This window comes from Lithobates pipiens, unplaced genomic scaffold (genome assembly GCF_037356315.1).
Source record: "Lithobates pipiens isolate NorthernLeopardFrog02 unplaced genomic scaffold, aLitPip1_a1.2 Scaffold_16, whole genome shotgun sequence".
Taxonomy (NCBI): Eukaryota; Metazoa; Chordata; class Amphibia; order Anura; family Ranidae; genus Lithobates; species Lithobates pipiens.
In genome coordinates, this window is record NW_027507748.1 from 394582492 (window position 1) to 394597691 (window position 15200).

General features: G+C 42.8%; 1 protein-coding gene across 1 annotated transcript in view; it reads left to right on the plus strand.

Moving 5' to 3' along the window:
• Positions 1-15200, plus strand: part of LOC143983065 (uncharacterized) — a 695051-nt gene that overhangs the window by 389629 nt on the left and 290222 nt on the right. The window contains exons 74-75 of the mRNA XM_077482312.1: positions 9261-9420; positions 10091-10239. Of these exons, the coding sequence (XP_077338438.1) occupies positions 9261-9420; positions 10091-10239 (309 nt within the window). The remainder of the gene's footprint in view (positions 1-9260; positions 9421-10090; positions 10240-15200) is intronic.

Here is a 15200-nt window from a genome sequence, read left to right on the forward strand (position 1 = left end):
GAAATGGTAGGGGTACTTTTGTACCCCCTTACCATTTCAAACAGGGGGGGGGCCGGGATCTGGGGGTCCCCTTGTTAAAGGGGGCTTCCAGATTCTGATAAGCCCCCCGCCCGCAGACCTCCACAACCACCGGCCAGGGTTGTGGGGATGAGGCCCTTGTCCTCATCAACATGGGGACAAGGTGCTTTGAGGGGTCACGGACCCCCAAAGCATCCTCCCAATGTTGAGGGCATGTGGCCTGGTACGGTTCAGGAGGGAGGGGGGGCCGCTTTCTCGTCCCCCCCTCTTTTCCTGCGGCCTGCCAGGTTGCGTGCTCGGATAAAGGGTCTGGTATGGATTTTTAGGGGGAACCCCACGTCAATTTTTTTTTTAATTTGACGCGGGGTTCCCCTTAATATCCATACCAGACCTGAAGGGTCTGGTTATGGATATTTAGGGGGAACCCCACGTCAAATTTTTTCTTAAATTTGAGGCAGGGTTCTCCTTAATATCCATACCAGACCTGAAGGGCCTGGTAATTGAATTTGGGGGACCCCCACGCTTTTTTTTTTATTTATTTATTTATTTATTTTTTTATCAATGACTTTCAATGAGTGTTCTCTGTATTACGGGAGCCGACAATTCATTATAGCTGCGAGTGATTTTAAAGGACTTTTTTTCCTGCATAAATGACACTTTGTGCAGGGACAATTCTAAGCACGGGAAACATGCGCCCCTTCACAGGCATACTATAGACAACCCCCCCCTACGAAATTTAAAGGAATATTACACTTTTATTGTTTCACTTTAATCATTATTAAAATCACTGCTCCCGAAAAAACGGCCGTTTTTAAAACTTTTTTTTGCATTGATACATGTCCCCTGGGGCAGGACCCGGGTCCCCAAACACTTTTTAGGACAGTAACTTGCAAATTAGCATTTAAAATTAGCACTTTAGATTTTGAACGTTGGAGTCCCATAGACTTTAATAGGGTTCTAAAGTATGCTATATAGTTAGCTCCGTCGAATCTTCTTTATACATTCGACAGACACCATAAGCCTTCCAAGACAGATTCGACCGTAATTCATGTGGATTTTCGGACGAATGCAATTTTTGAACGAAAAACGAAATAAATAAAAACGAATTTCGGGAGTAACTAAATAAATTAAGTTTTCAGACGAAAACGAAATTCCGAAACGAAATATTTTACTCTGCACATGTCTATGATTTATTGTTTAATATGTGCTAGTGCTGTATTTTCACATTTTTTGCAATATGTATCTAAAAAGGTAGGAGGAGGGGACATTGTGGTTAGTGACCAAATAATCAAAGGGTCGCAGTGAAAGATCAAGCGTGACATCTTCCACCAATGTGATGTTAACTTTTGCCCAGGTCACGGGATCAGGAAGCTTAAAAAGTGAGGTAGTGTGGGATTATTCCATAGAGGAGATTTTGGGGAGATCACTGAGCTTAAGTATTTTTCACACACAAAGCCAGCCCTCCAAGGCTGAAGAGCGGTTAACATAGAGGGTGTAAGTTCATAAGGGGCTTTAGGGCCGTTAAACGGCAAGCATTTCAGGGCCTCCAAAGATCGGACCACCACCCCCTCCAGGACAGTGGACAAATTTGACATATCTGGGGTCAGCCACAAATTAGCAGTAACCAATTGGGTAGCTATGAAGAACGTGTGACAGTCAGGTAGTGCCAGACCGCCCTGCAAGGTGGGCCTCATCAAGGTAGACAACTTGAACCGAGATGATTATAGACCCTAAAGGAAAGAAGAAAACATTCTATGTAGTTGTGTGAAAAATAACTTGGGGATCCACTGAGGGGAATTGTGAAACAAATAATTAAATTTGAGGAGAATTTTCATCTTTATAAGGTTGACACGACCTAAGTGGAACAGAGGAAGTGTCTCCCATGTTTTCAGTTTAGCTTTAACTAACACTACCACCGGGGTTAGATTCAGAGGTATAAAAGTGAAAATCCCGCGAGAGACTCTCACCCCCAGGTAAGTAAATTCAGTTACCCACTGCAATGGAGGATCTGGTAACATGTGGCTACTAGCAGCCGGATCCACGGCAAACAGTAAGGTATTTTGTCCAATTCACCTTGAGTCTTGTCACCTCAGAAAAGGAATCCAGGACCCGCAGTGCACCCTGCAGCCAGGGACCAGCCTCATTAAGGAATAACAGTAGGTCATTAACATACAGGGCTACCGTTTTCTCCAGCCATTCCAACTTTAACCCCTTAATGAGGGGGGACACTCTAAGAGCCTCCGCCACAGGTTCCATGGCAATGGCAAAAAGGGCAGGAGAGAGTGGGCAGCCCTGCCTGGCACCTCTAAACAGTCGAAATGGGAAGGACAAAAGACCTCCCAGATGACGTTGGAGAGTGACAAATCATCCTCAGCCACTCAATGAAAACCAAGGGACGATCTGCCTAGTTTACAAAGGCAGACCACCGTTCTGCTGCTCCTATGAACAACCATGGGTGGCCGGCAGCCATCGCAGAGCAGGTCTCCGTCAGTGTGCCCCAGACCCAGGAAGAGGAAATGACGTACATGTACATTGTATCGCATAGCCGGGCCACCCTGCCGCAGTATATGTATGGTGGGCAGCCCATAAGCAGTTAAAGTAGAAAAAAACTTCCAATAGTTTCCCCCGTCTCACACACTTACCTGAGTCATAGGTGTGCACAGCCTATTGCTTTAGAATGTGTATCCCAAAGCTCAAACATACATGTGTGTGTGTGTGTGTATATATATATATATATATATATATATATATATATATATATATATATATATATATATATATATAGAGATATATATATAGATATATATAGATATAAATATAGATATATATATATAGATATATATCTATATATAGCCCTGGCACATTGGTCTCTGTCGACACAGTTAAAGAGAAGTGCGTAAGCAGGACCGGTAAGAGGGCGATCTTTTCCATCTCCCCACTGCCATACAGAGAGATAATGCTAATGTGCACTAGGAGATTAGGGTGTGCCAAGGCACATTCGGTACACCCCTCATGATCCAGCACTGTGCCTGTCTGAAGTCTTGATCTCCTCTTTTCCTCAACAAATACAATGAGAAAACACAATATTACATACAGTCGATGCAAAGAGGTGAGTTGCATAGCGCCAAGATTATACATGAAACATGGAACCACTAGTAGGCAAGGTATTGGTGTATTCCATGACATACCAGAAAGGCCACCCTAGGAATGCTGCGAATGTCAAGACCGAGGCCCCCCAGGTGTTACCCCATGGAACGCCCCACCACTCCTGAAAAATCTTGCTCTGGGAGGCTCCCCCGACACCCCTAAGGGGATCAAACTGTGCCGGGACAGCTCCCCCCGAGGCCTCTGGAGCATGGTCAAATCCAAATGGGGGCTCAAAGGACTGCGTAAGTTACAATGGAAAATACGCTCAGTACAGGTGTCCCCGGGGGGTATAACCCCCAAATCCATGGGCCCCTACACCGCACTGAAAACTGCATGTACTACATGGCCACAACAAGCCCACAAGAGGCAGACCATAAAACAAATAATTCAATAAAATAATACCAAAAAGAATAAAAGTAGAAGAGGATGAGGAGAAGGAGGGGAGGAAAGGGAAAAGGAGGGGGAGCCATCTGATAGGTAGTAGGTTATAGGGAAAATGTTAATGCTCACTGGTTACATTTGTATACCAGGGATGAGGGAGATACCCACGTGATTTGCCCAAGGTTCCCAAGTGGACTCGAATTGTGCTTTGGAATCTAAGAGAACACTGGTCAATTTCTCATGGGACATCATCCAAGAAGTTTTATGCTTGGCAGCTTTGAAGGATACCCCAGGTTTTTTCCAGGCCTTGGCAATTGTCAGCTTAGTGCCCAGGAGAATGAAGTGGGTTAATTTGCGGCTCCATTTAGAAGCCCCTGAGATATTAGCGTTCAATAAGGCCACTGCAGGGGTTCTGGGTGGTTGAAGCCATGTTACTGTATGAATTAGGGTAAACATCCTTTTCCAGAGTGATCTGATTTTGGGACATTCCCTCCATATGTGGGCCATGGAGCCATGTAGAGCACATCCCCTGAAGCACTGGGGGTTAGCGGTTGGAAACATGAGGGCCAATTTAGAGGGCGTGAGATCCCATCTGGTCATTACTTTGAGGTTTGATTCTATTAGGGAAATATTCTTAATTCCTTTATAGGCTCTGGAAAAGGATGTCTGCCATTGCTCAAGATCCCAATGGATTTGGAGGTCATTCTCCCATGCGGTCATATATGGGGTTTTGCCTACTTGTTTTGTCCGGACCATATCTTATATGGAGTGAATCTAGGTGGGGTGGGTTTCCCTTTCCATAGTTTGTGGAGAAAGTGTTGTATTTGGAAAAACCTGTGTTCCCCACTCCGGATGTCCATTTGTTGTTTACAGAATTGTTACAGAATTTTAAGGTTATTGGGCCTGTAGCCGTAAAGAAATGACCGATCCGATACAACCCCTTGTCCAACCACCACTTGAAGGATTTTATATCTTGACCTGGGGGGAAATCAGGGTTATTGAAGATGTGGGCTAGTGGACAACAGTCGGAGGTCAAGGAAGGGTGGGTTTTCAATTTATCCCAGAGGGACAGGGATTGTGAGAGGATCGGAGAGAGTATAGGGGGCCTGTCCCTGGAGGGGAGTCATAGCAAGTAGTCGAGAGTATAGGTGGGGACCACCTGTCTTTCTATATGGATCCAGTCTGGCTTTTCCATTCCGGCATAAACTGTTGAAAGTTGGGCTAGTCTCGCCGCCTGGAAATACCAAAGTATTCTTGGCCACCCTGTGTGCACTGTCTGTATAAAGTATTTTTTGGTAATCTATGTCCTTTTCTACCCCAAATAAACTCACTGACTTTCCCTTGGAAGGATTGCAGATGGTCCCTTCTTTGGTTTATCGGAATGGCCCGAAATAAAGCAGTCTGGGGAGTGTCATTTTTATTGAATGGATCTTGTCAATCCAGGAAAGATCTTTGCTGGCCCATGTCTTCATATCCGACTCAAGTCTCTTGTATGTGGGTGGGAAGTTTGCTGGGTACAGTTGGTCAATTTTAGAGGTGAGGTGAATCCCTAGATAATGGATATGGCATTCCATCTAAAGTTAAATGAGCTTTTCAGAGTTTCCACTGTGGAGGGTTTGAGGGCGTGAGATTTGTCGTAGTTAACCCTTAGATCCGACACACGGGCAAAGTCATTCAGGAGTTTACAGAGGTTAGGGAGAGATGTGATAGGTGAAGTAAGTAACGAATAGTAGCATGTCATCTGTAAAGAGATCAAATTTGTGTATTTGAGGACCACAAGAAATACCTTGGATGTTGGGGTTGGAACGAGTTGCAATTGCTAATGTCTCAATAGCGATGGCAAAAATTTAAAGGGGATAGGGGGCAACCCTGTCTGGTGCCACGCTCTATGTGGAAGGGTTTAGAGTGATGCCCACCGAGGCGGATTATCGCTGATGGTTTGGAGTAAAGGGAGTGTACAGTTCCCAAAAAGTGATTACCAAAACCCCACCGCTCCATTAGAGAGAAAAGATAAGGCCATTCCACTATGTCGAAGGCCTTATGGAGATCAAAGGAAAGCAGCATGCCTTCCTGTTTGGGGCCCCCATCCCAACCGGAGGGGGGAGACTAGATCAATGGCTCTTCTGATTTGGTTTGGCCCCTGCCTGCCTGGAATGAACCCTACTTGGTCCTTATGGATGTAACGATTAATGAAAGAGGATAAGCAGTTGGCCATGATCTTCGTCAAGATCTTGAGGTCGTTATTTATGAGGGAGATCGGTCTATAATTTTCAACCTCTTCTGGGTTTTTATTAGGTTTAGGAATTACCGTTATGTAGGCGGTATTTAGCTGAGGATCTAAGGGGGTTCCCTGCGTCTTCATATTAAAGAACCTTGCCATATGAGGTGCTAGCGTGTCAACAAAGGCCTTATAGTATGGCACAGAGAGACCATCTAGTCCAGGGGCCGATCCTGATTTGAGGTTTTTAATTACCTCTCCTATCTCCTCAACAGGCCTCCATGACCTCCTTGTGTTCAGCCGATAAAGTTGGAATCGGAAGGTCTCGAACAAATTTGGATATCAAGGGGTCTTTATCCTTTGGGGACATGGAGGTTGGTGTAAAAGCTCCGGAATGCCTCTAGTACTTTATTGGGGTCTGCCGAGGGAGGGTTGCCTGCTACTCTAATCCTGGGAATACAGTAAGTAAGCAGTCGAGGGGAAGGTTTGGAGGCCAGCATCTTTTTGGTGGTAGAATTTAGCTCCACTCCAGCGGATGTGCTTCTCCGCTTTTACCGTGAGGGCTAAGTTCAGTTCCAGTTTGGTTGTGTCCAGTTGGTCTATTAGGGCTTTAGAAGGGTTTTTCTTGTGTCTGCGTTTAAGGGAAGCAAACTTTTTTTCGAGTTTAATAATGTCCATCAACCTTTCTTTCTTTTGTTGAGTTGCGATGCTAATGATTTGCCCCTGATGGTGGCTTTGTGGGCAGCCCAGAAGGTCTCGGGGGAGATGTTGTCTACATTGTTGAGAAGGAAGTATTCCTTCAGTGATTTGTCTATTTCAGTGGTTTTAATGGTGTCACTAAGGATGGATCCATTCAGATGCCAGTGCGAGCCCGTCAGCCTAGTAAAGGGAGTTTATCATGTGAAGTAGGACTATTGAGTGGTCCAACCAAGCAGTGTCGATAATGGCCACTTTACATGTCGATGGGAAAAGGGAAGGGGGTATTAGAATATGATCTATTCTAGCATACGACTAATGAGGAGCTGAGAAGTGGGTATAATCCCTTTTTGAGGGATTGTGTTCCCTCATATGTCGACAATCCTGAGTGAGTGAAGGATTTTCGCTATGGTCAGGCTAGCTTTGGTAGGGCATGACAACTGGGCCTTGAGAGGTCTCGATTTGTCGAGTCCTTGGTCAAACGCAATGTTTGAGTCCCCTCCAAAGGTGACCTTGCCTTCTACTAGAGGTAAAAGGGTTTTGAGAAGGGGGTATGTGGGCCGCGTTCTGGTTGGTGTGAGCCACAGTATTGTCCAGTTTGGTTTCAATAGCTTCCATTCTGGTCCTGAGATTAGCAAAAACAGATTTTATATCTCTGGTGATCTGGGCTGCTGTATTAGCCAGTCCCTTCTCCAATAGGGCAGCACATTTATGGAACAGGTCTCCCTGTGGTGAGGACTGGTCCTGATCCAACATACTGGGGGAACGAGTTGGCTGTGGGAGTGGAGGAGCAGGCCCTGCAGGGGACAGGTTGTAATCCTTCATCACTGTGCTCAGCAGGGATTCGGTGGAGGTTGGGGAAGGAGCTGGCAGGCATTGTGGGGTTCCCTGGGCCACCTGGGAGTAAGTAAGCGTGGCAGGGGCAATCACTTGCCTGAACTGCTGCTGTTTTTCCAGGTAGGCCGCGTGTGGCTGGGCTGAGGAAATTCCGGCGGCCATCTTGGTACACCCTCCGCGGCCTGCACGATCGAATTCCAGCCCCGGATCGTGTCTAGCGGCCGGTCCTGGCATACAGGGTGGGTCCCGGTAGTGTCCCCCTTCAAGGCAGGTTAGCGGGATCACGGTCTGGGGGCGCTGTGTCCGCTGTGGCGCTCGTTGGGCAGGGGTGATACGGAGCTCCAGGCTCAAGCAGCCATGTCGGAGCTCCCGCGCATGCGCACTTCTGACTTTTTTTTATTTTAGGGAAAAAACAAGCCTTTAGTATCACTTTAATACCAAACATGCTTCTTTTTACACCCTCATTGACATGTGATTTTTAATTAAACTGTATGCAAAGTTGTATAATTTTCTTTTGAATTTTGGATAGAGTAAAGACCCATGCAGAGACCCATGCAGAGACCCATGCAAAGACCCATGCAGAGTTTTTCCTTCAGATTTACCAAAACCATGTAGTAGAAGGGCCTGCCTGATTGCATACACATTGAAACTCCTAAGGTTTGACCTCATATTATATGGTTTTGGTAAATCTGAAGGAAAAACTCAGCAGAAAAACTGATAGTGTGTATGGGGCTTAAGGAAGGGTTAGAACCTCTGTCTATTTTATAGCTGTCTGTGTCACCACTAGGGAAATGTGCACTCTCTATAGGTCTTGGTAACTATTGGCTCATACAGAAAGTGCTGGAAAATTTAAACAAAATGTTAAGTTGTAACTAGAACAAAAGTGAAGGGAAATCTTCACCTAATTAAAAAGTGAAAATGTCACACGTCCATTTTGAAAAATTAACAGTTTCTCCATCTGATCTTTATCACAGTTATTACCTTTTGCTCTCATGAGCAAGGTCCTCCTAACCCTCTTGTATTTAATTGTTTTGTGATTATACTGTCTCCCTTTATATTGTAATGCATAAGCACAAATTGTTGGCGCTATAACAATCTGTGTAATAATCTGTATAATAATAATGTTCCAATGGGTAAACTTGGTGACAACTGTCTAAAGAGAATATCCCTTTGCTTTGGAGAAATCTCCTTACATCCTGCGGTAGACAGAAATTGATAAAATAACAAAACTAAAAATCCTGATAGGGTCTGGAACATTCCCTCTTTAACCAAGGCTACAAAATGTTACCAAAACATACACTTAAAGCAAACCATAAAAAGGCAGATAGGCCACCTGATTATTTTTGGTTGTGGATGGCCAAGTCTACAATATATGTAGATGGCCATGAAGATGACCAAATCTGACAGATATGGAAAATCAACAGAGATTGCAACCAACACATCACAGAAGAGGGATACAAAATAAGTCCTTTAAAAAGCAATCAATGCATCAATATGATCATCTTCTTCCAGCCACTACCTATGTCAATATTTTAAACAGAAGACAGAGGCATACCTTGTCATGGGCCCAAGGTTCACATTTTAGGTTCGGAGAGAGAGAAGTTTAGCTGCAGCTGTATAACATACATTATATACAAGTTTGTATAATATGGGCTTTTAATGTTTATATAGTAATAGGATCCTATTGTGTGGTGCATGGTAAGATACACCAATTCATCTGTTTTTTTAAATAAAGCATATTTTACTCATAGATGGTATTTATTTAAAAAATAATACACTTTTTTTTTTATTATTTAGTTTTCATTTAATTCAATTAGAACACACTCACTCTCCCTGAATCATTAATGTTCTTGGCTCACCTTGTTATTGGACAGGTGGTGACCTTGTAGTCGACCTGAAATGTCACTTTCAGAATTGTAATTGGACTTTTAGCTCAATACAAATATGATTTGTGCTTCTACAGATTGGACTCCACAGCAGATGGAGAATGCAGCTATACTTGCCTTTTCTTGGCAGCGTCCAGCATTGCTGATAGATCCATGTTTTGACGGAGAGAGGTGGATTCAAGATATCCTGGGGACAACCTCAGAAAATATGTTCTCTTCCATAAATCTACAGGCAAGGTGAGTTAAAGTATGTTTTTGGTACAGACCTTTACTTTCTGAAATCATAATTTAAGCAATATAAAAGGTATGTCTGCTCTCTAGAATATTAGCTGTACACATAGAACTTGGTGCACAGTGTAACCAATAAAGCATTTTTTTAAGTTTTCCAAGGATTCCTCTGCTTGGTAGGCTGATATGAAGAGCTTTGCTAAAATATGGAGCTGAAACAAGCCTGAAAATGAACCAGAGACTCCTTTTTTTTTATTACTCACACATATAATTATTTTTGATTGAAAAACAAAAGTCAAAGTAAGGTGTTTGCTGCTTACATGCCTAGCTTCTGCTTCCTATATTTGTTTTGCTGATCATCTTCTCTCACTATGCAATTTCCAAATAGGATTTGTTTATCTAATCTTATATAGAAAGAGAAAAAAATAAACTAATATCGTGAAAACCCTACAACTCTTTTTGGAGGCAGAGACCATGTGATCTTAACATATACTAAAGGTCAGACCATTGGGCTAGGAAGTGTTTTTTTTTTATCCATGGTAACTAAGAAAGGGGGAGGTTTGTTTAGCCAAACCTTAATTAATTGTAGAGAAAATAACATCTAGCACATATCACTTTCTGCATTTGGTAATTGCTCTTTTCACCGAATTAATCACGTTAACACTTTGTATTTAATTAGGCAAGACAGCAGTGTCCTGGCTCCAATTGAAAAAGTCATTATAACTGGTGGCCCCCTGATTCTAAATAACTACTGTAGTAAATGGGATGACTTACTGATGCCTCTTATTGATCACTGCTGTGCCACTAATGATAAATGCAGCCTTCAAGGTATGTTTTTGGCATTGTTTGTTTTATAATGCTTTCTTTAGGTCTTTTTTTTTAACAAATTGTTATTTTGTTATTATTACTTTTAAATTTACTAACTTCCTAAGTGGAGGGTGTTTGGACATTTACAGCTGATGCCTCTTTGACTTCTACTTTATACTGGAGAGTTAAAGAGAACCTGTAAGGAAAGGAATACAAAAGCTGTTAATTCTGGCTCATTTTTGAAAGGCACAGGAACTAATCCTATCATTCTCATCATGGCTTCAGCCCTCATTCACATTGAACACGGCTTCTTGAAAGACATCTGTGTGGATTCATGCACAGATATCTATTGAAATTGCCCTGAAGTCACCAAAAGTAGTGCAGGAACCAATTTTAGAAATTCACGTGGCGACACAAAGTCGGCGTCACACTGATTAGGACACTCTCATTGCCAGAAATAGGCTCAGATTTGACATGCGATTTGACCTGTCAAATCACATGTGAATGAGGGTTTACTACCAAATGATTCCCTGACCTAAAACAAGTATGTAGCCAGTTATCTGAAAAGTTATCTCAGTAGATAGTAAAATAGGAATAAAATGCTAGCCTTGCATCTTTAAAAATATGGCAGCAGCTTTCGCGTTCTATTCCTTTACAGGAGTTTGAAGCTTTGGAAAAAGGATCACTAACTCTTTGAAGGAGTATGAAACTATTATAAAGCTTAGTAACCCCAATACTTTAGTAGACTTTAGTAATACTAAAGTCTCTCTTTTAAAAAAAAAATAACAAACATGTTATACTTACCTGCTATGTGCAGTGGTTTTGCACAAAGCAGCCTGGATCCCCCTCTTCTTGGGTCCATCACCAGCGCTCCTGGCACCTCCCTCCTGTCGTGTGCCCCCACAGCAAGCGGCTTGCTATGGGGGAACCTTAGCCGAGCCGCAGCTCCATTTATTCATTCAGACACAAAGCCGCAGCTCAGCCCGTCCCCTCTATCTCCTCATTGGCTACCTGACTTTTATTGACAGTGTCTTGGCCAATCAGGAGGCAGAGTCCCGGAAGGCCAAGGCAATCGTGCCCATAGCTGGATAGAGATGGAGCTCGAGGAAGTATTAGGGGGGGCTGAGAGGGGCTGCTACATGCAGAAGGTTTTTTATCTTAATGCATAGAATGCATTAAGATTAAAAAAAAAACTTCTGCCTTTACAACCACTTTAACTCCTCTAAGGCTTCACAGTTAAGCGGGTGTTTGAGGTTTTTTTTTCCTGCCTCGAAATGCTCCTCCATGTTAGCCTATGTTTCCATAAACATATACGCGTTTACATAAGTTTAGAGGCAGAATAAAACTCCATCACTTATGCATTCAAGAGAGGAGTGTCTTGGCAGAAAAACATGCCAGACGCGCCTAAATGTAGGTAAACATGTCTAAGCGCATCTGAACTTACCTAAGCGCCAGGTACATTTTTTTCATTTCAATGGCCAAAATACAGGAATATTCTGGCCAATTAAATGAATAAATGGGCAAGAGCTTGATGTGCCTAAATGTGCCTAAACACATTTGCAAAAACGCAGCTTAGGCATGTTGTTGAAACTGCTTTCTCCTGCAGGAGAAAAACATTTACAAAAGCCCCAGTGTGCATGAGGCCTAACAATAACTTTGTTTCAGAGCACTCAGTTCAAGAGTATACAGCCCTCAGCTCCCTCATAAAGGTTAATGAGACTGTGACTGTAAATTAACAAACAACTCTCACTTCTTTGTGAGAATGTTTTTTCAGAAAATCATCAGTACATGTAGTTGAAGTTTGCCCCATGCTCTAGTGATCTACAATGATTTTAAGGGTGCATAATAAAATGTATGAAAGGGGTTGTAACCTTTGAAAGGAAAAATGAATAAAACATATACTCAAAGGGGGTTATTTACGAAAGGCAAATCCACTTTGCACTGCAAGTGCACTTGGAAGTGCAGTCGCCCTAAATCTGAGGGGTAGATCTGAAATGAGTGGAAGCTCTGCTGATTTTATCATCCAATCATGTGCAAGCTAAAATGCCGTTTTTATTTTCCTTACATGTCCCCCTCGGATCTACAGCGACTGTACTTTCAAGTGCACTTGCAGTGCAAAGTGGATTTTCCTTTAGTAAATAACCCCCAAAGTGTACTTGGCTCAGTTCATAACACCTATTGTGGATCCTGGCTGCTCTCTCTTTCATCTTCAGTTCGCTTCGATCATAAGGCAATCCATGGCGATGACCAGCCTCCTCTAGCACACAGAATGTAATTGACAGCCTCAGATGTTTCCCAATAAGACTGTGTAGAGGGGAGATTTATCTATTCTCTCCATTCTGCTGTTAGCATAGGCATGTGCGGGGGGTGTTCTAGGTGTTCCTGGGCACACCGAAATCACTAAGTGTGGTGCAATTCCCTCTACTGCTTGGGTTTCCCCTGTTTTTGACCCCGCCCCACAGTGCTGCCGGCTTCCCTCCTCTTGTCTTCCCTAGCTGATGCAGGGGGGTGCTTCAGGATGGAGAGTGGGGGAAGAGGCTAATAAAATTGTAATTTACCAGCCCCTTCCCTTTCTAAATGAACACACCCATTCACTGTGTTCATTCATAATTGAAGCATAGTGAACTGTGTTTACTATGCTTAAGTTTGTGAATGAACACGAAGCCGCTCAGCACAGAGCACTTCCCATTCAATCACTGCCCCATGCAACTGAGTCTGCAGAGAAAGGCATGTGTGTTTGAGCTTTGGAGTGCACACCCTAATGCAGGGGTGCCCAACTTTTTGAAGAGCGAGGGCCACTTAAGCGACTTGGTAACCGGTCGTGGGCCATAATGAGCAGAGCAGGCGGAAGACAGGTCTGTGCAGAGCGGACACAGCCCACTCTACTCTATGGGTCCTCCGATCCAACCCGCCCTTATATTTTAAATTTTTTTAGCGAATCAGATTGGAGGTAGGTGGGTCTAAAAGGACACAAATGTGTTTACACCTGCCGTTTCATAGAGGTGAATGGGGGATGTGTGAAAGGGGCCATTCGCTTTAATGCAGCGCAGTGCCTGTGTCTGTGTCTGCGGGGTTAGCTACACCTTGCCATAGACTTCTATTATATCCTGCAGTTGTGGTGCACTTTCTGAAAGCTCACCAAACCCACAGGTAATAACAGAAGTATATGCCTCAGTGCAGGTAACCGGAAGGTGCACTGCACCTGTGGATCAGTTTGAAAGCAGCCCAGTAACCACTGTGCAGATATGCCCATATATACACTGCAATTTCAGTAATAAACTGACCTTTAATAACAGTCTTCCATTCAGGTATCACCTGTTGCTATCCCAGGCAGAGTGCATTTGGTATCACTCCGCCTGTGGGAAGAGACGGCGCTATACAGGAAGCATCAGCTAATACAGCTCTGCTCCACAACTGCTTGCTTTGCTGGCTTCATTAACAACACAGATGCTCTTGGATGGTGGGTCTGCAACCTATGATCTGGGCTTGCCAATCTGCAATCCCACAGAAGGAGGTCATGGGCCACATCAGAGGGCTCCGCGGGCCACATGTGGCCCCCGGGCCACTGGTTGGGCACCCCTGCCCTAATACAATAAGACTGCTCACACCTATGGGCGTTAGATCACATGCAGCTCTCTGCTCTGTGCTGTGCTGTGCAGTGCGTGATGTCCACTCTCTCCTGGAAGCTAAGAAATGCTATCTGATCGGTGTACTTTGGAAAGATGTGGAGTGCTGCAGATACACAGGTACAGCTTACTTTGAAGGGTTTTTACATCACTCTCTGTTACCTGAGGCTAGTCATTTCACTGTGCTTACATACGGTTTTATTACCACTTTAAATATTAAACTGTGAAACAAAGGTTGTTTGTACTCTATATAAAGTAGAGACATATATAAAACAACATTTTATTTTTAATAAAACTGTATGCATTTGTAACTATTATTTTACATCTGTTTCTACTTTATACAGTGTGCTCTCCGATAAGTGAGGAGTCACTATTAATGAGTTGTTGAGCTGCATAAAGAGGCTTTTTTTCACTAAATAAGTAAACAGAGAGCCTTCAAAATGTGAACAGGTATATTCTACCTTGAAAGCAGAAAGCAAACTACTAATAGGCAATATTTTATATTTAATTTTTAAAATCTATTTCTGACTACTATAAAGGAAGAAAGAAATTGTGCACAAAACCACTACATATTTGTATAAATAAAGTATGTAACCATTTCTGAAAAAATGTTTTAGTACACAATATAAAAACATATTTATAATTCTCTATACTTGTTTCTTATTGTCATACTTGTACTAGTTTTAATTGTGATATACATTGCACAGTCTGTTATTGCTGAAAATATCAGAAGCATATTTTGTATTTCTGCAAGTTACTGTTAGTCACATAAAAACAGATACCTGTAAAGGATCTACCCAGCAGAGAGCTATATCATATTTACAGAGAGATGGTTAGAATTTGATAGCTTAGTATGTTTTACAATTTTTTAAACCAGCTGCCTTAAAGTGCAGCGATGCCATAACTTTCAATGCTGTTTTGCTACTTTTTACAGTGGTTAGGCTGTTACAGATTCATAGTAACATAATGAATTCAGTATTACAACTTCATCACATTTAATTTTCCTCAAGCTTTGCTGTGTACTTATGAAGAGTTTATAATGTTCAGCTGTATTTCTTTTTATAGGTGTGATATTTTTTTCCTTGATAATTCACGTTCCTGATATTGATTTGGTGGATTTGCAAAATTTTATTTTTCCTTTGCCCTGCTAGTGATATTAAACTTGCAGTATTTTTACGCAGTTCAGCTCTCACATCTGTACACCCCCTAGGAGCCAGAGCAGTTTTTACTTTTCTGCTATGAGCCTATTGATTCAGCAATACATTACTTAAAGTGGAACTACAGTTCATCTGAGCACCACAAACCAAAAATGCTGTTTAATTCATTTTTAATATTCAGAGCAAACTCGCCCATCCA